The sequence below is a fragment of the Exophiala bonariae genome, assembly GCF_035927105.1.
Source record: "Exophiala bonariae strain CCFEE 5792 chromosome Unknown scaffold_16, whole genome shotgun sequence".
Classification (NCBI taxonomy): Eukaryota; Fungi; Ascomycota; class Eurotiomycetes; order Chaetothyriales; family Herpotrichiellaceae; genus Exophiala; species Exophiala bonariae.
In genome coordinates this window covers 234580-259920 of record NW_027042491.1, presented here as the reverse complement: position 1 = coordinate 259920, position 25341 = coordinate 234580, and the positions used below count along the sequence as shown (strand labels likewise).

The 25341-nt window shown below is 50.1% G+C and overlaps 11 protein-coding genes across 11 annotated transcripts; 4 read left to right on the top strand and 7 right to left on the bottom strand.

Annotated features, from left to right (window-relative positions):
- Nucleotides 1-458: 458 nt before the first annotated feature.
- On the bottom strand, nt 459-1358 carry LTR84_003389 (uncharacterized protein; the record flags this gene model as incomplete). Its single annotated transcript, XM_064846977.1, has 1 exon — nt 459-1358. The coding sequence occupies one exon, from the start codon at nt 1356-1358 to the stop codon at nt 459-461; it is 900 nt and encodes a 299-aa protein (XP_064705330.1).
- Nucleotides 1359-1422: 64 nt separating this feature from the next.
- LTR84_003388 (uncharacterized protein) lies at nt 1423-2093 on the bottom strand (the record flags this gene model as incomplete). Its single annotated transcript, XM_064846976.1, has 2 exons — nt 1423-1594; nt 1645-2093. 2 exons carry the CDS (start codon nt 2091-2093, stop codon nt 1423-1425), a joined length of 621 nt encoding a protein of 206 aa, XP_064705329.1.
- Nucleotides 2094-2844: 751 nt separating this feature from the next.
- LTR84_003387 (uncharacterized protein) lies at nt 2845-3936 on the bottom strand (the record flags this gene model as incomplete). Its single annotated transcript, XM_064846975.1, has 3 exons — nt 2845-3422; nt 3480-3765; nt 3820-3936. 3 exons carry the CDS (start codon nt 3934-3936, stop codon nt 2845-2847), a joined length of 981 nt encoding a protein of 326 aa, XP_064705328.1.
- A 2884-nt stretch (nt 3937-6820) lies between these two features.
- Nucleotides 6821-8841, top strand: LTR84_003386 (uncharacterized protein; the record flags this gene model as incomplete). Its single annotated transcript, XM_064846974.1, has 2 exons — nt 6821-7965; nt 8016-8841. The coding sequence occupies 2 exons, from the start codon at nt 6821-6823 to the stop codon at nt 8839-8841; spliced, it is 1971 nt and encodes a 656-aa protein (XP_064705327.1).
- An 832-nt stretch (nt 8842-9673) lies between these two features.
- LTR84_003385 (uncharacterized protein) lies at nt 9674-10461 on the bottom strand (the record flags this gene model as incomplete). The annotated part of the gene is made up of 2 exons (XM_064846973.1): nt 9674-10298; nt 10427-10461. 2 exons carry the CDS (start codon nt 10459-10461, stop codon nt 9674-9676), a joined length of 660 nt encoding a protein of 219 aa, XP_064705326.1.
- Nucleotides 10462-10800: 339 nt separating this feature from the next.
- Nucleotides 10801-12343, top strand: LTR84_003384 (uncharacterized protein; the record flags this gene model as incomplete). Its single annotated transcript, XM_064846972.1, has 2 exons — nt 10801-11428; nt 11493-12343. 2 exons carry the CDS (start codon nt 10801-10803, stop codon nt 12341-12343), a joined length of 1479 nt encoding a protein of 492 aa, XP_064705325.1.
- A 523-nt stretch (nt 12344-12866) lies between these two features.
- On the bottom strand, nt 12867-13364 carry LTR84_003383 (uncharacterized protein; the record flags this gene model as incomplete). The annotated part of the gene is made up of 1 exon (XM_064846971.1): nt 12867-13364. One exon carries the CDS (start codon nt 13362-13364, stop codon nt 12867-12869), a length of 498 nt encoding a protein of 165 aa, XP_064705324.1.
- Nucleotides 13365-14526: 1162 nt separating this feature from the next.
- LTR84_003382 (uncharacterized protein) lies at nt 14527-15683 on the bottom strand (the record flags this gene model as incomplete). Its single annotated transcript, XM_064846970.1, has 2 exons — nt 14527-15378; nt 15459-15683. 2 exons carry the CDS (start codon nt 15681-15683, stop codon nt 14527-14529), a joined length of 1077 nt encoding a protein of 358 aa, XP_064705323.1.
- Nucleotides 15684-16875: 1192 nt separating this feature from the next.
- Nucleotides 16876-18472, top strand: LTR84_003381 (uncharacterized protein; the record flags this gene model as incomplete). Its single annotated transcript, XM_064846969.1, has 4 exons — nt 16876-17806; nt 17875-18044; nt 18097-18318; nt 18386-18472. 4 exons carry the CDS (start codon nt 16876-16878, stop codon nt 18470-18472), a joined length of 1410 nt encoding a protein of 469 aa, XP_064705322.1.
- A 141-nt stretch (nt 18473-18613) lies between these two features.
- LTR84_003380 (uncharacterized protein) lies at nt 18614-20946 on the bottom strand (the record flags this gene model as incomplete). Its single annotated transcript, XM_064846968.1, has 4 exons — nt 18614-18781; nt 18866-19218; nt 19284-20828; nt 20940-20946. 4 exons carry the CDS (start codon nt 20944-20946, stop codon nt 18614-18616), a joined length of 2073 nt encoding a protein of 690 aa, XP_064705321.1.
- Nucleotides 20947-23214: 2268 nt separating this feature from the next.
- Nucleotides 23215-25054, top strand: LTR84_003379 (uncharacterized protein; the record flags this gene model as incomplete). The annotated part of the gene is made up of 4 exons (XM_064846967.1): nt 23215-23274; nt 23350-23988; nt 24044-24196; nt 24251-25054. The coding sequence occupies 4 exons, from the start codon at nt 23215-23217 to the stop codon at nt 25052-25054; spliced, it is 1656 nt and encodes a 551-aa protein (XP_064705320.1).
- Between the last annotated feature and the right edge of the window lie 287 nt (nt 25055-25341).

Sequence of the window (25341 nt, the reverse complement as noted above, 5' to 3'; positions counted from 1 at the left end):
ACCTGGATCGAAGTCTTGGCAGATCCCCAGAACAAGTCAAGCAAAGAATTGGTCCTGCAGTATAAATCTACCTTCAATTGAATTTTGCTGTCATAACTTATGGCACTTTTATGCGCCAGCGTCAACTACTATGTGTTCATGCCATGCCGCTGTAGCATGTCTATTCATATGATTCCATTCCTGATACCTGACCCATCAACCTGTCATTCAAACGCTCATGTCTATGACCTTGCCACTGTACACCTGCTTAAGAGCAATAAATACCTGGGACTTGCATAGCTGTGAAGAGAGCGTGGGACGTCAAGTCGTAGTTATACCCTTTACATTCTGCCACATAGTGATTTCGACCAAAGATTGGTATCAAAGTCACCAATGACCTTCTCATACGTCATATTTCAGCCATATTTGGCACTGTGAGCTCAGTCCAATGTGCTTCGATCGAAGCCAAAACGAATTTTTTAGTCCTGCTTGATCATCATACTATCCGAAGCACCAAAGTGCGGGAGTGCTTCGGCAAATGGGTTTCGAGTAGCCATAAATGGATCATCACTTGAAGTTGGGTGAGGGAATATCCCAAGAAAATTCTCGAACGGTAGCTCTGATGCAAAAGCCAAATTTTGTGCACCATGTGGAGGAGAACGCCACGACAAAGGGTTTGCAGTGTGAATACCAAGTCTGACTGTTGGATTGCTCGATGGGATTATGTTCTCTTTCTGCTGGGCGTCATGGTAGAAATCAGAATATTCACGTGGCAGGTGACGCTGAGAAGCATATGGGTTCTGGTACTGTGATGGACCTGAGTGCAACGGCTGAAGCCAGAGGGCCGTATTGGTGGATATCTGAGTGCGAGAAGTACCCGAGAGGAATCGCGGTGCAGCTGCTGTCATAGTGTGGTCGCCACTAGCCCTCACTCGGGTTCGATCTTGCATTGGGCTTCCATCATCAAAGATTCTGAAACTTGCAGGGCGTTTCCGGTTGGCCAGTGGGAGAACGCTTGGTTTGATGTCAATGTCCTCATCCTCGCTGAGGAGAGTTTGAGGTCCAAAACTGTAAGATTCAATGGTAGATTCGCTCTGAAGGTGTGGCAGAGGCGGCAGTCCATCGCCGCCTTGATCCATTGGTGTCATCGAGTCTTCAGTCTTTATTTTGCGTTTGACTAGGCGAGGGGCATTCGAGTCCTTCACCCCGAGTGGCAATCGCTTGCGAGTTCGAGTTTGCTTTGACTTTGGAATAGGGGTTTCACCTTCGATGAGGCTGCTGGTATCCTCAAGGTCGTCAATGTGTCTCTCTTTTCTCAGCTGACCGGTGGGGGAGTAGACAGCCTCAAAAGGTTGAACTAATGTTGCCAAACGTTCCATTTTGCGGAGGACGGAACCATCCTTCTTCTGATTTCTCTTTTTCTTCATCTCAGAAGTAGCAGCATCAAAACAAAGCCATCCCTGGCCAGATTGTACCTTTCAATTTGGCATGCTCCGGAGTGGCGAGGTGATCAGGGTCCAGTTCAGTAGGGAAATCTGCTTCAGATGAGAGTGGAGGATCAGAGGCGAGAATACGCTTGACCGGCGAGGCGGGTCTGGTCCGGGGTTGCTTGCGTCTGAGAGATTGGTCAGTAAAGCCAAATAGAGAAGGGAGAAGAGAACAAACTTTGGACGTCGGGCTGGGGTGAAGTCCTGATCACTGTCACTATCGTTGTCTCCTCGAGCTCGTCTTGATTTGTTGGACTTGCGTTGGACTTTCCGCTGTCTTCGAGTAGGTTTCTTGTTTGGGGATTCTTGAACCTGGACAACGAGGCCTTTCGCTTCTCGTTGTTGAATGATGCCACCTCTAGCAGCTGCATTGGCTCTCCTACTAGCTTGCTTTGTTTCTTTGAATAGCATTCGCTCGGAAAGAAGTTGACCCAGGCCATGGTCCTGATACCATTGATTGTAGGCAGCTAGCTGAAGACCAGCAGAGACTTCCTGGTGGCTTCTGATCTGTAACTTGTGCAGGTGGGATAAATGGCCTTTGGAACCGACGTGGGTCAGGAGGTGAGAAGTGTCGCTGAAGACAGGGAGTTTGGGACAGATGGTGCAACTGAGCAATTGCAAAGTCATGATAGCAGACGAGAACAAGATCAAAATGAAAGGCAGGGACGAAGAGTCCTTTTCAAAAAGAACAACAACAATTGGGAAAGCTCAGAGGGACTTGGACAGCTAGGACTTCTCTCCTGTACACCATCAGAGATGTCAAGTTGCAACTTGCAGGAGGAGATTGAAATCAAGTTGAGAGACAGAGGAAGCAGCTGCAAAGGATGGAAGAGAGAGTCGAGAAGCTTTGATGTCAACACGATGCAAGTGAGCAGAGGAAGTGAAGGGGCAGAAGAGATGTAGACAAGCCCAGGTGCATCTTCACTTTCGAATTGAAAGTCGCCACTGCCCTCGTTGCCATCGTCGGTCACAAAAGGCAAGAACGGGCACGCGACTCACTAGTGACGTTGTCAGTGGGCAAGAGCGGCCCACCCGCCACCTACCTCGGAATTCCAGCATTTGACTTCTATCACTCACCATTTGCATTTAATGTCATATTGGTCTCGCCATGTCTGTAGCTCACCTCACAACAAAGAAATCCGGTCATCAAGTACCTAGAAATCACCGTGTTTTGTTCTCGTAGTACTCGTGCACCCCCTAGCCTTGTTGCCCCACCCTGAGACCAAAGATAAGATGGCTTATCTAATTGCCTGAGGAAAGACTACTCAACCCTCATAGAGCTACCGTTGATTATAGGGCAAGGCCATGGTTATCGATTTGGGCATACAACTGTGACCGTCAGTGTGGTGATCTCGGACCTTGGGGAGAGTTCAACCTACTACACTGGATCCACTTCCACCAAGCCTGGATGACCCAGCATGCTCAAACCAGCAATACCAAACACAGTGTGCATCACATCGACCATGTCGCCAGGTCTGTCTGCAATTCCTCCGTGTTCGGCATCTTGGCATCGTAGAATGAACTTGGTGAGTGCCATGCCGTCAATCCAGTGCACCTTACCCAGCATGGCTATGCTACTGATCACCCACCAACTGTAGCACACATCTTCGAGTTTTTCCGGCCGACCGTTGAGACCACCATTTGGAAGTTGTCTTTCACTCAACCACGCCCCTAGTCGCTCCGAGTCCACAAGATCGAGTCGACGTGCGATGGTTAATGCCCCAACTGCCGTAAACGTACCGCCAGCATGAGACTCTGCGCCAGGAGTGAACCCAAATGCACCATCGAAATTACCACAAGCTTGTACATGTGATACAGCCTTTTCAACATCAACAAGATGCATCAAGTCAAGAATAGATAAGGCGTTTAGTGCCCCATAGAGAAACCGAGTGTCCATCTCACCCCACTCATCACCTGAAAATGCACCGCTATCAGGTTGTTGGCATTTGGCAATGACTGGCAATTATCAGTTGAGCAGAACTTGGAGGTGCAGAGTAAGTCCACGAAACTCACACTTCGCAACTCCCTCCTTCCCACCCCTCTCACCCTGCTCTAGTTCTGGTAAAGCGTTGAGAGTTGCCAGAATCTGAACGGCGCTTACCGTATATAACATATGAGAGTCATGCCCAGGAGCAGCCCCAAACCCACCATCATTATTCTGGCATGCAAAGACAAATTCTAGAGTTTTGTCCCTGGGAAGAGCATCTGGATGGCCAAGAAGATGGAGTGCTGTTAGGCCCCAGTACAAACCAGTAAGCCTCAAGTGCTCAGTCAACCAATAGTCCAGTTCGTCCTTTCTCTGTTGCAAACATCAATACCTTGGAACTCGAAGTCAGTCGCTTGATAGACGCACGGTATCCAAGCTTTGAATGTACTTGACATGGCGGTCAACCACGAGGGCAAGCTCAGTGGGCAAGTTGCCAGCTAAAGCCAACGTGCCACCTACGCCGGGCCCCGCTACAAGTGACATTTCACCAGCGAGCGGCGGGGGTGGAAGCGGTGCCGCAAGGCGTCAGGCTGGACTTGGGACACAGTAGCTTGTCAGTGATCGAGATGTGATTGCGGAGAGCGAAATCGCCAATCGTCGAGCTTTCAAAGGCGAAGAATTGCCACAACGCTGTTTGGCGGCAGTTTTGGATATTACCAACATGAACAGTAAGCACGTCTGTGTTTCAGTGATAACGTGGATGAGCAACGGGTCAAGTTCCAGATCTGTGGAGGCGAGATTCGATGAAGAATGCCAAGAAGTTGGAGAGGGACTCGGCCTTGGCAGCGTGTCAGGTTGAACCGAAAATCAAGGCTGCGATATTTTATTGTCCGAGGAAATGAGTGAATCAAGGAGCAAGCAGATAGAACCGGTCGACCCTGCGACAGTATGATAATAGCATGCTATCGAATGTCCGAATCCGAATGTTGATCCCTGATGCAGATTTTCATGTTCATGTTGAATCGTATCAAACTAGCCCCCATACTATTGATACTAGTACTGGTGGTACCAAGTAGCACGGAGTCTTCGGCTCTTAGTCGAAACTTGGTGCGTTGTCTGGATCTTAAACCAATTTATCAGCGGCTCAGGAGGATGATCGCAGAGACAAGCGACAATCGTAGTGGCAACTGCAATCAGCGTGTTTACTCAAAGTCATCTGGCAATTGTCGCGAGATTTATGAGACTCAGAATATGTGCTGGGTGAAGTACCTAACTACTGCCGGCAAGTATTCGTCGTTACTTACGGAGGTAGGTAGCTGTCTACAGACACTTGGGGAGCAGTACCTCGTAGTTCTTTCAGAGATACGACTGTCCAGGATATCATGCGTGCTACAGTTGATTTGGATTAGCTGGGATTGCGTAAGATGATGTTATCCAAAAGAGGTCACTAGCTCGATGAATATCCATACGAGTAGTCTGCGTAAGGAATGGGAATGTTCGTTTATATTTCGACTCGCCCGCGCAAAGTCAATCAGGACAAGATGGGTTGATGATGGTGCCCAAAATGGTACCTAGATACCCACCTAACCTAGGCTTCGTTGGCGTGGGTTACAGCCACCAGCAGCTAGATTGAATTCGCCTACCGAGTATAAAGTATCTTTATACGAGACCAACTTGAACTGATGTATTATTTCATCAACTCTCAACGTGAGTTTGAGGACTTTGACTTTGTGATTTTCTGGTTACCAGAGTAATACTGGTCTTTGTCACCAGTCAAAGTCTAAGCCAGACTTCATCCACATCAGCAAGGATGGTTATTGCTCAGGTGAATCGGGCCATGCCGCTGGTGTCAGTTCGAGTCCCCTGTGGCCTGTAGGCTGTGGGTGCCTGTGCCCTGTTCCTGGCATACTCGGGCCCCGGCGCCCGAGGCCCCTGTCTAAGCCTGAACCAAACCCGAGTCGGTGAGCGCCAAACATGCTAAACGTTGCTCGAAGCGGGTGTTGCTTCATGACATCGACCAGGGCGTCTCAAGGTTGATCTGATGACTTTCCAGGGGTAAAATGTCGTTCGTATTGCCAGAGCCAGTGCCTTGCATCCATCTCAACCCCACCTTCCTGTACTATTGCGCACTCTTTCATGCAGCCGTGCTGGACGGAGAACGGATAGACGATAGCACTGGACAACCACTCCTGGCGTAAGTTATGCTGCATGTTGATCCATTACTCGGTATCTTTGGGGAAAAAGAAATCTCTCTGATTCTCAGAGGTCTTGAATACTATTGTACGAGTACTCGGTAGTGGTCCACTGCATGTCCAAGCAGGTCCTCAGAAAAGAAGTAGCGCTCAGTTTCCCTGTCTCAGGCTCTCGCAGTGCAGTCGCAGGGCTCCTCTAAATTCCAGCTTGCCCTCACCGCTCTAGTTAACCTCCACCATCCACCTCTCACTGGCACTTGACTTGATACTGGACCGGCTGCACCTATCGCCGCCTACCACCACCACCTTAAGGGCTGCGTACGAGTACCACTTTACTACACCACCACCCTCACCACCTGCAGTCCACTAGTAAACTGCATATCTCGAAAATCTCCCCGATCTTCTGCGCCAACCCACCACTCTATCCACGAGCATCCTTCCCTCCCTCCTCTGCCAACACATCACTCCGATTACGACCATCCTCTCTATACACCTCCCATCGAACCTCTTCTTTTCGGGCTGGATTTTGTCTCGTTTTGTCCTTTCAGTCCCTGCGCTGAGACGCTTTGCCGCTTGCCGCCCTCCCTGCGTTGTTGCAATCCTTCACTTCTGTCACTCCTTGACTCTACAGACATTCATCCTGGTTCGCCCTTCGGCTTTCTCTTTCACCACTTTGATTGATTCATTGGTCACCTTGTCGCACAATTCCGCCTCACTCTGAAGATTGCCTGATTGTAGACTTTGGATGCCACCCCACAAACAAATCCTTCACATGCAGTATTTTGGACGAGGCATCACTTCGACCACACCACCCCCATTTCAATCACCTTGAGACGTACTGTCACCAACAGCGTTGATTAGACCCTGACGGACACCCGGCCGTCTCCATCGAAACAAATACCCATTTGAATTGCCGGTCAGTCAAATCAACACCACCTTTCGGTTTGTTACCTTTGCCGAACCAAAATAGAGGGACCGCCTTTCACTCCCCCGCCAGCTGCGATCACTGGTGTCAGCTTGTACCACCGCCTCGCGTCCGCTGACGTTGATCGTGTGTATTATACTCAAAACAAGTCGACTGTTTGTCACAAGAGGTGGTACTGACAACCCACACTCCAAACTCAAGTCTCACAAGGCTCCGTCGGCCTGGTGCAAGCAAACCTTTGTCAAACCCTGAGCCTGGCCGGCTCCTTTGCAGTCGGCCCTGTGGATGACATTGTTCAACAACTGCGGACATGCCTAAGGCCTCGGCTTTACCGTATCTCAATGTGAACGCCGCGAAAAACAATGAAGAGTTCAATCGTTTGACTCCTGCCACATTAAGCCCTCGTTCTACTGGATCACCTCGCAGTCCTGGTTCAGCTCCTGCCTCCCCATATTTACAAGGAGGTGCCGTCCCGTCCATGATGCACCATATTTCTGCAGTTGAAGATAATCGAAACGATTCACATCAGATGGCTCCTACTTCCCCTCGGATAACGGCCATGCCGGAATTCCCACCTTCACCAGGGCCACCATTGTCGCCAAAGCACGGTCGAGACACGTCAAAAGGCTTCTTCTCCAACTTGATCGCGTCCAAGTCTTCGCATAAATTGCATTCTTCAGAAGGTGCAATTCCAGAAGCTGTCGAACGACCAAGTGCAAGGAGCCGGGCTAACTCCAAAGATCGGGCTTTGCACACGGTGAAAAAGCAGGGATCAACTCCCGAACTGACACGATATGCCCAAGGGAATGGCACAGCCAACGGTCATCCTCAAACAAGCCACTCAGAAGTGACCGGCTTACAGGTCTCCAGCGAGTCCATGCAGGCAAAGAAGGCAAAGTCAAAGTTGGGTGGGATTCTCTCGAGAACCAAAACCCTCAAAGTCGAGGATAGTCCACCCAGACAGAGAGGTCCCAATAATCTCCAGATTGACCCTGCATCTCAAACTCGAGACCCTATCGAACCGTCACCCAAAACTGCACCTATTCGAGCAGATTTCCGGGAAAGAGCTCTTGTCAGCGAGAATGGAGCGACTCTTCGAAACCAATCAGTGGATCGCCAACCCCGGGAAGATTCTCATTCGAGAAGGGAACGGCAGGCGGCAGCCCTTCCGATGTCACAGTCATTCCGCGACGGATCACTCTTTTCCAACATCGGGCAAACCGGAAAAGGCATGGGAGATCGGCTCGGCAAGGCTGGCAAAGGATTTTTCGGGAAGATTACTCGGAGTGGGAGTAGCAATGAACGTGATCATCTCACCGATGACAATTATACGTGTACCACGATCAACCTCCCGCTTGTCAAGCAAACCCGGAAAACAAGAATTGCAAGACGGTTGGAGCTATCCAAAGACAAGACTGAGTTCTGGATGCCGGCACTACCTTGGAGGTGTATCGAGTAAGTACCGAATCCTTCCGGAGTTGCCATTTTACTGACAAAGTCGATAGTTATCTGAACATGAACGGTTGTGAGGAAGAAGGACTTTATCGTATTCCCGGAAGTGGAAAGGAAGTCAAACATTGGCAGCGACGTTTTGATTCCGAGTGTGACATCAATTTGTTCGATGAACCTGACCTTTATGACATCAACACCATTGGTTCGATGTTCAAGTCATGGCTACGAGAATTGCCTGACGAGATTTTGCCCAAGAGTATTCAGAACAAGGTTGCCACACAATGTGCTGGAGCAACATCTGCGCCTCAACTGCTTCGAGATGAATTATCCCGACTTCCACCATTCAACTATTACCTCTTGTTCGCCATCACATGCCATCTTAGTCTCTTGAACAGCTATGCCGACAAGAATAAGATGGATTATCGCAATCTATGCATCTGCTTTCAACCCTGCTTGAAGATCGATGCTTTTTGCTTCCAATTCTTGGTCATGGATTGGAAGAATTGCTGGCAAGGTTGCTGGACTGAAAAGGAGTATCTGGAAGAAGAGTATCGTTATCAACAAGAAGGATCGATTCATGAAAGTGAAGATCTTGCTGTGGATGATCGCGCGATCTCTTCCAGTGGTAGCAGTCATCAGCCAGCTCCATCGCTTCCACCGAGAAGTGCTGATGCTTCAGCTCAGAGGAAGTCAATGGCACCGAAAAGCAAACAACGAAGTCTGTCATCAGGTGGAGGAGCTCGGGAACGATCCAATAGTGGACACACGACCTCTCAGAGTGTAACTGCCGTGCCTCGAATGGTGACACCCGAGCCACAGACGTTAACACTCGATTCCAAGCTCCCTGAACTGACTGGTCTTTCGCCGATCAGAATGTGAGCTCGATAAGATTTGCGGCTCGATTCAAGATGTTACGATGATACCCCAGAAGACGACAAGACAGAACGACGAGATGGAAAGCATGCATTTGTCGAAGACAAGTGAATGACTCGGCTCAGAGGACGGCCTGATGGATGAGGGAAATTGTCAAGAAGAGCAAGCATTCCAGCACATATCTGTATTATCTATTTGAATTTTCCATGTTGAAGCATCGATGTTTGCAGCGGCTTCTTACCCCTTTTGTGTGGCATATGTTCCTTCTTCTTCTTGCTTGCTCAGAATCATGAAAGTCATGAAAATTGGAGAGGACTGAGAAGCGGAAAGTGGGAGGAAGAGAGAACTCTGTGAGATTCGATGATGTGTTTTCTTACTTTTTGTGTACGATTAGAAATGATGATTTGTTGGGTGAAGAAGACGAATGCAAGACGGGACTTGAAGACTTCTGGCATTCTACGTCCAGAGGAGAAAAAGATCTGACGAAAGCCGGCATTGGATTTGATAGAATGTCAATCCATTTCCTCTGTTGACTCGAAGTTCATTTCATTACAGACACCAAACTAGCCCTGATTGCATTGAACAGACATTTTGATCTCTCGATCCTTTTTGAGTCTATTTATTTGCACTTCTTAATTGAAGCTGAAAGATGGTCGTCATCCGCTCGTAAAAGCCTTCTTCCCAAACACCGAGAAAACCTTGACGTCGAATGCCCACCCAAACCAAGCAGACTCGAGCCACAAATTGTTTTTCGCCTAGAACTCCCATCCATGCATTTCGTTCAGTATCAGACGAAGGAAGAACATGATATAAGCCTCGATATCCGGACTCCCTCCACTCACCCCTTCCCACCCTTCCTCCCCTTCCGCTCATTATTCCGCTGCCTGCGATCCTGGCGCCTGATGCGCTCGACCCTCTCCCTGCGTCCCTCGCCTCTGACCGTCCTCCCCTCACCACCCAAACCCTCGCCCTCCCGCTTCACCGTATCGTCATCCAACTCGACCAACCAGTCCGACTCCCCGGACTTGTTCTTGCCCTTGTACCCCCACTTCTTGACCCACTCGCCCTTCTCCTCGTCGTAGACGAGGTTCTTGCGCCGGTCCTCCAGCACCGCGCCGCCTTTCGCGCTACCCGCGAACTTGCCGATGCCCTTTTTGCGTGCGAACTTCTCCCATGTCGTGGGTTGTTTGGGCTTGGGGAGCGGTTTCCACCGTGGGAGCGGCGTGCTCGAGTGTGGGAGTGTCATTGTGACGCCGTCGGGCGTTGATGTGATGGCGCAGGTCGTTAGAAGGGCCGTGAGCAGTGATTGGGCTCCATCTCGAGCGATCGTCTGCAGGGTTTGGTTGCGGTCTGAGAGAGATTCGGCGAGTAGGCTGGTGGTGCTGGGGAGGGGGTTTGGGTCCGTGGCGGTCAGGTAGCTGAGGTCGAAGGTGTAAGGTGTGGGCTTGTCGACTGTGATGGGCCTAGAGACAGGGTGTTTGTTAGGTCTGGGAATTCTTCCTTGTATGCCAACGGCATTGGGAATGGAATAGATTGTACCAGTGACGGTGAGTGGGTGAGTTGTAGAAGGGTTGAATCTGGGTGCACTTACAGTCTTTCTGGTTTTGATCTCGAGGAATCAGACATTGTTATGTCTGTCACTGTTGTGGTCGCCATGATTTGCAGTCTGCAAAAAGTACTGCGATTTACTTGAGAATAAGTAAATGTATCCCACCACGACAAAAGTTCAAGATTGATGTTCAATTATTCTGGAAACTTTTTGTTGTCGCTGCTTTATAGTGCGGAGTGGTCTCGTTACTCCGATTGGGCAATGGTGGCTCCCATTTTTAAAGCAGCCTTGATCTCCAAGCTTGACAATTCGCGTTTTCTGAACCAAATTGTCAAACTGCAGTCCAATTGAACTGACCATCAATCTATCAATCCCACCCCAACCGTCAACCATCACCCGGGGTGGACGCAATCGCCATGTCTGTCTCCATCTGTACAGACTGCCTGGCAAGGCTCCGAATCACCAAAAACCCATTCACCCTTGCCTCCACCACGATCCCATATATCTCCTCGTTCCACAGCTCCGCAGTTCAGTACAAGTCGCCCCTGCTAAAGAAAAAGGTAGTCAACGCGAATACGTCCAAAGGCCCTCGAAGATCCACCGGAGTTCGATTGAAGAAGAAAGAACGCCAGAAGATCAACATTCCCGCTGTGGGCGAGCGGAGAGCTGCCCGCAAGCGCATCGTCCTCAGTAACACCAATGCCCTCGAGGTCCATGGTCTGGAGACTTTGAGTCTGGAGCATCTGGCGCAGCCGGAGTTCGAGGGGAAGATTTTGGCTTTACCTGGTGATCTGCTCGACCAGTTGAGGGATAGTCGGGCGTTCAAGACGACGCAGAATTGGAATATGTTTCGACGGCCTGCTACGATGATTAGAGCTGAGACGCTGGAGATCGCCAAGGCTGTTGAGACGGTGAGTGCAAAGAAGGGAGAGAACGTCAAGTATTTGGTCACGGGTGAAAAGGGGTCTGGGAAGAGTATACTCATGCTTCAGGCTATGTCCGTGGCCTTCATAAAGGAGTGGGTGGTTATCAATGTTCCTGAAGGTATGTGGAACTTGTGCCCGACATCACATCTGTTTCTTCTGGTCAGCATTAACACCTGTTACAGGCTCGGAATTTGTCAACAATACCTCGTTCTACGCGCCTGTCCATAAAAGTGACGAAGCCCCTATCGATCAACAGCTCTACAACCAGTCCCATCTGGCAAAGGCGCTCCTTACCCGCATGACCAATTCGAGCGAGGACGTCCTTTCGAAATTGAAGCTGAACTATCTCGACGATTTCCTCAAAGAACACCCCAAGCTCCGTCTCAAGCCAAACGCTACTATGAATGACTTGGCTCTCCTCGGTGCAAACGACGCCACCAATGCAGTCACAGTCTGGCAGGCAATTTGGAAGGAACTCAACACACCAGGAGAACATTCCCGACCTCCCGTGCTCCTTGCCGTCGATGGTGTAGACCACTGGTTCGGCCTGACCAAATATCGCAATGCCGAATATGGATTTATCCACGCCCAGCAATTCTCCTTGATCAAGCAACTCACCGACCTGTTCTTTTCCGCACCCGAAACCCCATCTCCGCTCCTCAACGGCGGTCTTATGTTCTTCACAACCTCGGGATCCAACAGTCCCAAATTCCCATCCTTCGAGACCCTGACCAAACAACTCCATGCAGCCAAACAAGGTGTCGATCCCAAGTCACCAGACTTCCCAATGCAGTCCCCGTACACCAAGCCCGACACGCGCATTACGAGTCTTCTCTCTCGCGCACAAGGTGTGCGGTTGATGGAAGTCAACGGCACCACCAAGAACGAGAGTCAGGGTATCTTGGAGTACTTTGCTCGCAGTGGTGTCCTGCAGAAGCAGTTGTCTGAGAAGCTGGTTTCAGACTATCGACAGCTCAGTGCGGGTGGTATCATTGGGGAGTTGGCGAAACTTGGTGTCAGAGTCAGGGCTTAGAATTAATCCTTTTTGATACTACATCGAGAAGTGATGATGCGACTTGGCGATAGATGTCGCTCCAGGTTCTACTGTCGACACATTATGATCATTGGGGCGACTCCCGATACTGTGTTTCCATATCCCTTGTCGAAGGAGCCTTTTCAAAGGAGAAGATCACAGGCATGCCTTCAATGCCCGACGAATCTCTTTCTCCCTCCACTAGGTGCAGCTGTAGGGCACTGAGCAGTTCAGTTACGACCAGGGGTTTTACCAGAAGGCTGAGCTCCGAAAGTTCGGCAAGGAGACTACTTTTGGGGAAAGACGGCGGATCTGGCTTGTGAGTAAATGTATTTGTACACACTACCTGACATAGATATTTCTTTTCAACGCCGGGAAAGAAATCAGAACATTCAAGAATAAAAAGATGGGATATACTATATCATAACGACATGCCTGCACTCCAAAACTCCCATTGCCACCGTAACCAAAAATACAGCAGAGATGCTCATAACTTGATGCTCCCGCCAGAAGACCCGTCCTTTCAAGCCGAATAAGGAGGCGGCGCCTGATGACTCTGATCCTTGCGCAGGACGCTCCTCTCGACAGTCTTCGATTTCTTCTCGCTGGAACTCCTCACCACAGGCTTCCTCTGCACGGCGTTGTCGTTGTCGTGCACCTCATCTTCAGAATCCGAAATCTCCTCCTCCTCATCGACCTCACGACTCCGCGCTTGCTGTTGCCGTTGCTGTTGCTGCTCCTCGTCTTCAGCGGCGGCGGCGCGTTTCGCCTTCTTCTCATCGTGCTTCTCGATCGCCAGGTTGATCAGCCCGCCCACGATCGCCGTGATGGGGCCTTGTCGTCGCGCGCGCCGGCCGCGCCGGCCGTACCCGTAGTCGTAGCCGTAGCCGTAGGGTTGGCTCATGCCTACCAGGCTGTTGGTGTTGGTGTTGGCGTCAATGACACGTACGCCGCTTGCGCCGCAACGGCAGCGGCGTCGGTAGCATGTGCATTGGTAGCTGACTATCGTGTTGGTGGGCATTGTCGTGGTTGAGTTGGTGAGGACCATGGGTTGGGCTTGGTTCATCAGAGCTCTTCTTCCGCTTTTGCACATTTTTGGCTTGATTTATTGGTGGTGTTGTGTTTGTTTGATGAAGTGGTATGTATGTATACAGTGGTTACTGGTTGATTTGATGTTTGTTGACTTGGTATAGATCTTTGCTTTGTCTGTATATGTTTGTATGTTGAGAAGATATGTATATAGCAGATGCATCGATTTATATTGAGAATTCCATCATGTTATATATTCATTCCATTTTGAACAGCCTGCCTTCATCTTGAATGCACAGCCCAGGCATCAAGCAATACAACCACTCACAGCACTGCCCTCGAAGAAACACCTGTATCAGGCTAGCTCCGCGAGTAGAAGATGGGAGCAGCGTCATTCCACCTCGCGATTGCTGTGACGCCGGTGCTTGGCAGCGCACCGTCAAAGCTTATCCCTCTGGCTATTCTAATCCCTGGAGCTTTGGGTGCGGGTTGCATGTCTCCAGGGACCAGGCCGCATGAGTCGGGGTGATCCAACCCCGGCGTTGCAGTATGCACGGCCGGAAGGCCTGTCGCCGGGAGAGTTGCTTCGTGGCTATCCCTGCCTAATTCAGTTACTACCGCGAGGTCACACACAGGTCCAAAAGTACTCAGGTCTCACTCGTGCGAAGCATCCTTGACATTTCATCCCTGTTTCGCTCGAGATGGCTGTCTGGATGATCGGTACTGCGGAGACTGAAGGGATGCGGCTGATCGTCATCATGGGTGTCATTGATTGCAGTCTTCAACCATAATTCTTCAAGTTCCTGGGGAAGCACTCACGTCATCGCGTTCAACTCCTACTCGTACCCAAGCTATCTCTCGAAGCATATCGGACATGTGAGTGATTGTAGGCCCGGACGTACATATTACTATCTCCACCATAGAGTCAGTTTCACTAACATTCTAGGGATGGGAATGCTATTCACAAAATAGCATGTCTATTGTGTATATCTTTGTCATAGAGAGCGTGGTTTGCACAAGGCGTGCAGACAAATAAGGAAATCTCCAGCAACACGAAGGCTTCAACGCTATCACACCTTCATTCGCACCTTCTCAACAAGCCTTTTGTCCAAATCTTGGTCCGAATGTTCCTCATGGCTCGCTGACCAACTGTTTTAAAGAGTGTAAATGGTCCCGACCATACATGGAGCCAAACGTCCCGGAAGCACATTCTCGATTTCTACCTTTGCTTTCCAGCCCGTGCAGTGGCCAGGCATGAGAATATGCGGATCCAAGGCTTTGAGATCTTGAACGGTCCTCTTGATGAAAGCTTCATTCGGCCCAACCAGGTGATAGCCTCCAATGACAGCATGCAGCGGTGTGCCGTCGCCGGCGAGCTCTAGCGCATGCTTCGAAGCGTTGACAACACCTGCGTGACTGCAACCAGTGAAAACAACGACACCCTTGCCTGATGCGGGATTAGCTGGGGAACTGGGAAACTTCCAGCTATGCTGATACTGACCTTTGACCTTGCACATCAGGAGGCGTTCATCCAGGATCAACTCGTCCTTTTCCCAGACTCCTGTGGCTTCGGTATATCTCATGCCCCTCAAGAACCCGACTTCATATGGTGTCACTCGAGGAATTTCACCAGAGACCACAAATGCGCCATTAAGGATAGCATGAGCTTTGTCATTCTTCACCACAGTTGCGCCTGTAGCCTCAATTTCCGCCCATGTTGGATCTCGCTCCAAGGATATTACAGATGCTTGTCCCTGGAACCCTCGATAATCCGGTCGGTTTGGGTGAAGATCAATGGTTAGGCCGTCCTTAGAAGACTTGGCTTCTTGAATCATGGGTATAGCCTTCAGGATCCCGCCAGAATGATCGCGATGCCAGTGTGAAAGCTGAATCCATTCGATCTTACCAATGTCTGCCCGCAGCCTCTTGGCATTGATTTCCCAGATGCGCTCTTCTGGAGCCGTATCAAATAGCACAGTTCGCCGCTCACCGTCCTTGACAGCAGTCTGTACAAAACCCCTTGTAGTTAGCTCTGTATCATACAAGCCCTCCTTCCGAGAATACAGAAGGAGTTTAGAGCCCTCACAATCATGAGCGAGAGTCCATGGCCTCCGCAGCAGACGTTGTCAAGACGGATTTCGTGACTAGCTCCTCCTCGCTCAGTGCTGGTGAGAGGTTCCTTGAGCGCAATATCAGCCATTTGGCCATTGACCTTCAGGTCTGGAATCTGGTAGCTTGTGTTTGGATCGATTTCATTGTCGACGATCACCACCACTTCCAAGGAATCAATCTCAACGAGTTCGGAAGCCATATTGTCAATCTGGACGATGCAAGTAAGGTGACTTTCGAATTCGTGTTCCAGACATTCACAACGGAGCCTTCACCTCTGAATCTTTATAACGCTGTCGTTGGCAATACTGGACACCTGTTGTCGCTCGAAAGCCTTCCTAGCATGTCCCGCCTGACACTGGGTATTGCCGCACTCTCCAACACCAGTTATCCAATGAGATGTAAACCATAACTAAAGGATTCTTCAGGATCCGACTCGCCCGCGCTGCAAACGGTACATCTGAACTACCAGCATAGTGTTGTTATGTTCTCGCCGCGCACCACTATTATCGTCTAGCGAGAACAACCTATCACTCATTCAAGCATCATAGCCTCTTCAGGAAGTATTTCGTAGCTTCGGCTCGCTCCTTTGAGCCTTTGGTCTGTTCCGAGTCTGACTAACAAGGTCGGCTCGCTTGATACTTAGCGAGATTCTCGGTGTTAACATGTACCGGCGACATGATTCACTCCGCACCCGGACGCTTGAATTGGCCTGAAGGGGTACCTGAGGTTTTAAGTACATAGGCGCCTCGGGCCCGACTTTGGTAAATGGTTAGGTACGTAAGATTCGTTCCCCTAAGTAGCTGAACCACCCTTCTTTCCTAGCAGAATAGCGACTTATCTGGGTGGATACCGCCGATGTTCTTCGCCGCCCATACAGTATGATATATAACGAGACCTTCCACGCTCGACCCACAACTGTTCATTTGAGACGGCTTTGAGTTCTGAGCACAGAAAGCCCTAGTACATAGGCAGCCGTTCAGACCTCGTCAGACAATGGAAGGCCTGACGGTTACCAAGTCCACCGTCGTCCGCCGCGATCGAAACCTACTGCTGATGCACAGTAGTTACCTCTTCGTCAGTCATCTAGAAAGACGGATGCGTATTCGCCAGTGACCGACTTAGCACAAGAGCTCACTAGAGAATATTTGAGTACCCCATCGGATGCGCCTGCTTTCCGGGATTTTGTGTTGAGACATGAAGGGAACTGGTAAGTCACGGACGGTCCCTGCCTGGGGTTTAGGTTTGGCTTTTTAAGGCATACCGTGACCAGCTATGTACAAATATTCCATCTTACGCCTCCGCCCAAGGTTGAGGCTCTTTGGACTTCTCCGCCCACGGGTTACTGGACTACCGTTTGTTGAACCGCTGGTCACCCATTAGGTTGAACAACCATGGCCAACAAAGAGGCCCAAATCGAGAGAGTGAAAGCCTTACTGACGCCTCAAGAAATCATCCTACCCTCATCAGCAGACTACAAACTCGCCTCTAGAACATGGGCAGCCCAAGCAAATCTCCAGCCCAGCGTGGTGGTCCAGCCTCGGGATCTCCAAACACTCGGCAAAACCATCGCATATCTCGCCAATTCCACAACCCTCGATTTCCGAATCCGCTGTTCCGGCGTCGGCAACGCATCCGCACAAGACGTTCTAGTGAGCCTCGCGGCATTCAAGTCGTTTTCATTTGACGCAGCCAACGAGACCATCACGTTCGGCGCTGGCCATACCTGGGGCGAAATCGATCGGAAAGTCGAGACTGAAGCGCCAGGCTATGCATCTGTCTCCGCTCGTTGTACCTACGTCGGTGTCGGTGGGTCTATCATCCATGGTGGCCAGTCGTGGCTCAGTAGCGAATATGGCCTGGCGTCTGACCCGCAGAATTTGCTGGATGTGCAAGTTGTCAAGTTGGACGGAAGCGTCGTGTGGGCGAGCGAGGAGCCTGATCTTCTGTGGGCGTTGCGTGGTGGAGGTGGTGGATTTGCGATCGTGGCGGCATACAAGATGCGCGTGTACAAGTATCCGTCATCGATCTTCTGCGGGCAGATCATCTATCCGCCGGAAAGTGTGGAGGTGGTTGCGCGAGAGACGGCAGCGTTTGCGAAACGTTGCAGTGATCCAAAGCTTGCGCTCCACTTATATTGCCTGGACATGACGCAGGGAAGCATGACGAGTCAGGAGCCGAATCCTGGCATGGCCATCTTTGCGTATGATGCTCGTGGCGAGGGGCACGGGCGAAGTGAGGATGGATTTAAATGGGCGCTCGATATTCCTGGGGCGGTTGATATGACGCACGCGGTGAACCTACGGCAAGTTCATGAGTCTTTTGGTAAGTTTTACTCGTTGTGCGACAATTCTGTGGAGGTGAATTCTGATCTAATCTCGCAAAATTGATAGACTCCCTGTTGGCACATTTTGGCGCGTCAAACACGTGGCAAGCAGGCGTCACTGTGCCCGAAGTATCTGAGGAGCTGATAACGAAAGCATGGGACTGGTACGTGGGCCTGAAGAACCAAGATCCGGGGCTGGTCAAGGGGACCTATGTGTTGCTGGAAATGATGCAAAAGGTATGTCGAAGCGTTGAGACGCGTAAAAACTCTGGCTTATCGAGATTCTTAGCCTGCGTATCAATCCCTCAGCTACCCAAGTACCCAGACCGCCTGGCCGCACACAACACACCAGCATAATCTTCAGCTCGGCACTGGCATTCCTCCGGGAAACCCAAAGAGCGATGCTCTTGCTTACAAGGCCATGGCGGAGGGGCCCTATCAAATCCGGTCGGAACACACTGCTGGAGACTATTTCCCCAATTTCATCGAGGACTTTGTTGATGCAAAGAAGGTAAGTTTTCGATTTCTTTGCTAAATTTCTCTATGTTAGACCTAGGATTGCTAACTTGTCTGTGAAGGTGTTTGGCGTCAATTGGTCCAAACTGGTCGATCTCAAGAAGAAGTACGATCCTAAGAATAGACTTGGGGGGCCTTTTGGACAATAAACCTAAGGCGCTTTGCGCATACAGGCTAGACATATATAACAGAGGTCATCTCGGGACGTCTATCTTTGCTTACTCCGCTTGACGAGGACGAGAAGCGCACAGGCAATGATGCGATAAATCGTTCCAATGGCCAAAAGTACGCTACAAAAGTGTCAGTGTATTTCCGCCAGCCAGTTGTGGGAAACCATACCCCATGTCCAATGCAACATGGTTGAAACTGAACCCAGTCGCTTCGGCCGCAAGATCCGTGATATAAAGGTAGTCCAGCGGCGCCACGTTTTGCGTGAACCATATCTCTGTGAACCATGTCTGTGAGAAGTAAGTTAGATATCAGCTTTGAGAAAGGTTCGGCTCCATTTCAATTGCAGAGACACAAACAAAAAGCACACTTACACCAGGTGACATTCTCCATAACCAAGCCATATGCCACGATTTGACTTTGCTCAGTGGCGGCGCCGCCCCTCCAAGGATACCCAGAATCAAACTCCCCATGACTGCCAACAAGGGCCCGTCTTCTCGCTTTGTAGCCATGCTGATGCAGCTGGAGAAGCCATAGATGCAGTAGAAATACAGTATGTTGGAGGCGAAAATGCTCGAAAATGACATGAGTGGTGTGGCCAGCACGCCGAGGAAGACGCTGAAGTGGAGGCATGACAGCGTCATCCTGATAAACGTCGACAGCACTTTGCCAATGTAGTATGCATATCGATTGTGTCCTGCTGCGGCCTCCCGCCAGTAAATTTGTTCTATGGGATGTCAGCTTGCGGAAACTTTTCCTGGTGCGATTGCAATTATCAGGGTTCATGCTCACTTTCATCACCGAAAACTTTGACTCCTGCCGCACTCGCTGCTAGACCTGGATACGCGTCAGCATATTTTAAGTTCAGATTGGATTTGTATTTCTTGCTCATACCAATAGCAAGGCCTCCTAGAAGCCCGATCTGGATGGCAGATTGATAGTCTACAGCGCTAGAGAGCGCTGTGAAGGGGAAATGGTATATGCCTTTGAACAGCTGACCATTCGCAGAGAATGCAGATAGCCCGATCACAGCACCGGCCAGCGCACCAACCCCCACTTCGAAGAAGAAAGACCCAGTGTTTCGAAGCTGCTGGAGCATGGCTCGATTGAAGCAGAACCAGACCTGTGAGAAGAAAGGTGATCCGCGTTTGTCGATGGAGTGCTTCAGGGAGTCTTGCTGTGCTAAGGTCGATGCCGTAACCCGGACTTCAGTAACCGGTTTGACAGCATTGTTGATCACATCACCTTTCTCATCCTCAGAGTTGATCTCCGATGAATGTCTTCGCCAGCTATCAAGTAGACGTTGAACGCTATCCTCTCTCCACGACAAATCTTCACTGTACTGCTGACCACTACCGGTTGCAATATCCATCAGTACATCCGCAGGATTTCTATTCTGGGGAAAGGCGAAATGGAGCTTGTGGAAATATCCTGTCACATCTTTGGTTTCTCCCGCATATATTTGTTGTCCATTGCCTAGCAGAAGGAGGTTATCGATAGATTCAAATACCTCTTGTCGCGGTTGATGAATGATAGCGATTGTAGTTACGCCAAGGCGAGAAATTGACCTCAGCAGTCCCATCACAGATGCTGCAGAGGTTGCATCGAGCCCTGAAGTTGGCTCGTCCAAGAATAGAGCCATCGGGGCTGCAGCAAGCTCCAGACCTATGCTGACACGTTTTCTTTGACCACCTGAGATGACAGGTTTCCGAGTGTCTCCTACTAAGGAGTCGGAAACATGAGATAGACCTAGACAGGCGATGAGAGTATCGACGTGCTCTTGGATCTGGTCATCCTTCCAATTGCTCGGGAGCCGAATTCGTGCAGAATGAAGAATATTTTCCCGTACTGTCAATTCCGGCAACACGATGTCGTCTTGAGGAACATAGCCTATTAATTTCTTATACTTGTTCATCTTCTCTTGATGCCCGTTTACCAGGACTGAGCCGCCGGTGTGTCGCGTTTTTCCCATAAGCACGTTCAAGAAGGTACTTTTACCTGCCCCTGAGCCACCCATAACGGCCCAGAATGAACCGCTATGCATGACTCCGGATATATCTTTGAGGATGCTTTTTCCAGGGCTCGGTTCGAAAGATAGATCTTGAAACTCGAAGGCCAACCCGACGTTATCCGCTCCAATGCATTGTCGGAATGATCGCATCAAGGCTTGAATTTCCGGAGACTCTGGCACCTCTCTTGCTTCATTGGGCTCAGTAGCTATCATCAGATGTGCTCCAATTTCTTCGTTTGCAGGGATAATTTTCTTGGCTTTTGCTTTCTTCATGAACTTTCCAGAGCCTTTTCGCTTGGAGAACATGAAAATTCCAACAGCGATAACTATAAGAAGGACATCCAATGCCACAGTAAGATATACAGGCAGCATCACCACCTGCCTCCTACTGCCCCTGGGACAAATGGAACCTTTCGAGCATTCGATGGGTTGCAAACTGCCCATGGGACAGAACGATCCGCTCGGACAAGTGTTGAGTTGTTTACCGGGGCGGGGACAAAAGTAACCTGGCGGGCACACTCTTGGTTCATATACACCTTGAGGTTGGCAAGTTCCTTTCGTAGAGCGGACGAGCAAGCACTCCTCTGTAGGCGGACAATATTGAGGTGGGTTTGTTGCATTTGAGTTCCTGCACAGGAAGCCTGGAAGGCAAACGTCGGTATTGTTTGGTATACAGTTGTTTTGATCAAATGCGACAGTACTCCTCATTTGTTGTAGTGTACCTATTGATATTAGTATGACTTCTAACAGCCGTTATAGCCCATGGAACGATTCCCAGGAATCAACTGTTACAAGACAGAGTCGCAAAAACCCACAATTAAAATTGTACATCGGAATTGGCATCGCTCCAGGGCGCAGACAACCAGTGGTATTTGTTGGAACCAGTAAAGTAGCATTGTTCCAAGCAAGACTGGACATATTAAACTCATTCAGGTTCTCGACAATGCCTTCGATGGCATTGTCGCCAATCTCATCTGGATCCATGCTTGCGACAGCTTCTCACGGCGCCGCACAAGAAACAGTACAGAAGGGGAGTAGACCCAACAAGTCGGAGATGGGAGAAATGTCTACATCTTAGGATATGGGAAACACTCTGACCATGAGGCCTCGGGCCTTCGTCAGCCTCCATGAGAGGAGTCCCTTGGTAGAGGTGAGCTTGGCGTCATGGCCATTGTGGTTCGAGATCTGTTTAGGCTTTGATCCGGGTTCTTATTTGGATGAAGACAAAACGAACCCATCCATAGACATGTCAGGAATAAGACTATCCTAACACTATTTTGTCAATGTTCGTGCACTGACCGTTTGCTGGTCCGGGCATCGATAAACATGATGTTGAGATGGCTCGATATGGCGATCATTGTTTGGGAGTCAAGATAGCGGCTCAATATGGCATTAATTGCACGGAGGTCATAATAGCAGAAATCGCAACCATGATGGTCTTCCCATTTCCATGGAGCCGGAATGTCACTTCGATGCTTCAATGATGTGGCTGCAGTTACCGCAACGGGCTGCCCAAAATAGTTAATAGCAGAAATCTATGGTCATGAGAGATATCGGTACCGTGTATGGGGAGAGCTGAGAGCCACAGTTGGCAACTTCTGGAAGTTGGCCAGGGAGTGTTGGCGTCCAGGGACCTGGAAAGAGCAAGAATAAGCGTGCTTGCCGAATGAATATCCCAGAGCAGAACAGAGTTTTCTGGGAAGGCACGACGCGTCAGAGGGAAAGAGCATTCCAGTATTCTCGGTTTCACCTGCATGCGCGAATGAGGTTACGAACAATGGGAGAAAAGAAGGGTAGTAGGAGAAAAGAAACCGCCTGGACAGGCTAAATGACTCGTGCTCAAGAACCAAAAATAATAGACCAGAGCGTCGCATTGGGGCACAGCCGGCCTCCCGATCACCGCCCCCAAAATGCAAAAATTTTTGTTTCTCGTGGGAGATGCCCAACTGAGACTTTGAGCTTCAGCTCGCTTGTGGCCCGTGGGTTGCTGAATAAGGTGAGATCAAAAACCATGGTCCACAGCCACCCATGCATCACAAGGATACTTCACACCCCCGCCTTCACGTGGCGGTTTATGACGTTTAGCGAGTCTTCAGGGACCGTCGTTGCTGTATTGGACGGCATCTCTCGTCTAACTCGTCTCCCCCCGCGAAACTAGGCTTCAGCTGGCTAGCCATGCGATGTGCAGTGCTTGGGTCTCTACTCTCACGAGAATGAGAGACAAGGCTCGCCAATGTGATGCTCAGATTGAACCGCAACACCACAGTTACTAAATCCCAAACTCCGCGTCATGGGTACTGTGCAAATGTACTTGTTGTGTCTCAAAGATGCATGCTGTTGCGTTCTTTCTCAGAGCTGAGCTCGGTGAGAAACTGCAACGTTAACCTTAAAACGATTCATGTTCAAGGACAGACTCAGGATCATGTCTTGATAAGGTCACCGAGTCGTTATCATTGAGGGGCCAGTCCACTATTCGTCTCGAGCATTTATATCTTGCGATGCGAAGCAGGAGTATACCACAAATCGACTACTGATATTGAAGGACGAGCAGATACTAAGTACCAAACAAGGCCCAAGCGTTTTATTCTTCTACGTGAATATTGGTCGCCTGGGCTCGTATCGCAAAAACATATCTTGAACAAGGCTGCAAGTCACCTTTCTAAGGCCCACTCGCATCAAACCATACGAAACACATCGGCCGGAGCATCCTGAATGGGAAACATAGGCCGGCCGAGCACTGGTTGTGGCCTGTGTCGCAAGCGGAGAGTTAAGGTCAGTCTCTGTCTAGTCATGCCATCTCGCATTGTTTTCAAAGCAAGTGCAGCAGAAATGCTAATTTTTATTTAGTGTGACGAAGATCGACCTGGCTGCCGCAATTGTAAGAGACTCAATAAACCTTGCCCTGGATACCGAGAGCCAGGCTATGGCTTTATTCGAACGACAGTCTTTGGCCCACCACAGGACTCTCAGCCTGAAGGCCGTTCATCATCTTTGCCCGCCAATCCCGGAACATTATCAGATATCTCTCTACCAGCAAGGCCAGAATCACGCCGGACAATCAGCTTCGGTTCTGTACCTAGCTATGAGAACGAAGGCCATGCACGAGGCCGGAGTCTCGATTATGAGTATGGCGGAATACCAACACCGCGATCGATGACAACAAGCCCAGACGGTTTGAGCGATCAATCAGTGTGTTATTCACTCCAGCAACTTGACGTGAACTCTCGAGTCTTGTACGGAAACTCGACTTACACATTTCTCCCAAACATCCTGTCCGAAGCAGGCTTGGATTCCTGCGTATATGCAGCGATGCGCTCAGTTGGAGTAATAAATTTTGCCAACCGCTCTCCAACCACCGACTTACGTTCTGTTGTCGACTTGGAGTACTCGAGAGCTGTTACAGCCGTGACAAGTGCGTTGGCAGACCCGCGACAGTATCTGAAGGATGAGACATTGGTGGCGGTATGGTTGCTGGCCATGAGAGAAGTGCGTTTGCGCGCCCCGAAAGTAATTCATCCCAGAAGCTAATGGATTTGTCTAGATGTTGGTTGGCATATCATCTCGACCAGGAGCCAATTCCACTGGATACCAAACTCATGTCGATGGCACATTAATGCTCCTCCGTTTGCGTGGTGAGGAGCAGTTCTCCCGACCTGAAGGCCGACACTTATATGCCACGCTTCTCTCAGCAATGGTATGCTCATGTCGTACTCTTTCCTCCCCTATGGGCCCTAGCTAACGCTTCCAGCACTGGCGACCTCTCTTCGCGAGCGAAGAACCAACCCCAGAATACCTTACCCTTGAATCCCAAATTTCGAAAGCCACCCAGGTACCGTTAGCATCAGAGAAGCTACACAACTTCTTCCATGGCACGTGCAAGTTGAGGGCACGCATCCGAAACTTTGTCTACATACAGCAAGACCCTGCCCTCGATCGGCAGAAGATCATAAGCACCTACTTGAAAGCTGCCACACGGCTCGAGGACAAAATGGTCGGCTGGTGCGACATCCCCGAATGGCGCCCACGAAAAGTCCACATAGGAGGCAACAATCAAGCGAGCTACGAAGCACTGTTCCGCAACCCGTGGACCGTCGGCACACTGTTCAGGCTACACTGCTTTGTATCCTGGCCAGGCTTCTTCCATTGGAATCGGTTCTTCGTGGCCAAGATCCTGCTGCACGGCGCCATCCTCGACGCGCTATTTACCCTGACGACCTCCAACACCACCACCCCGTCCTCTCCAGACGACCTCGACATCCCCACCCTCCTTCAGATCCACACAGCAATAATCCATGAGACGGTCGCCGATTTTCTCGGCCTCCTGGCCTACGCATTCGGCGACATCGACGGCGAAGGTCAAATCCGTCCTGTCCCAACACCTGTCATCAGCGACGGCGCCACAGAGGAACACCGCGGCATCAACATTCCAACGACGCTGCAGATTCAGCCGCCGTTGACATTCCTCATCACTTTCAAATACCTCGCTCCCGGTCAAAGGGAAGCCATGTTTCTTGCGTTGCAGCGTATTCGCGCGGAATTTTGTTTGAAATAGTAATAGTTGCAATTACTTTCTTTCTAGCGTCGGCCACTTGGGTTTTTGCTGGACAAAAAAGGAAACGAATGATATTAGCGTGTACGAGACTTTGTGAACATGGGATCAACAGCACCGTGTCGCCATTCTCCCTTTAAGTGGCTTGATGTGAAGTCGAGAAATATTAGAGAGATAATGTTATTGCGCCAGTTGAGCTGGCTTTATCCTATCAACCTCCCGAACGCTCTGATCCAACGTCGCGGACGTGATATTGCAGCCTCATTTCCCTAAACACACGCTCCATGACA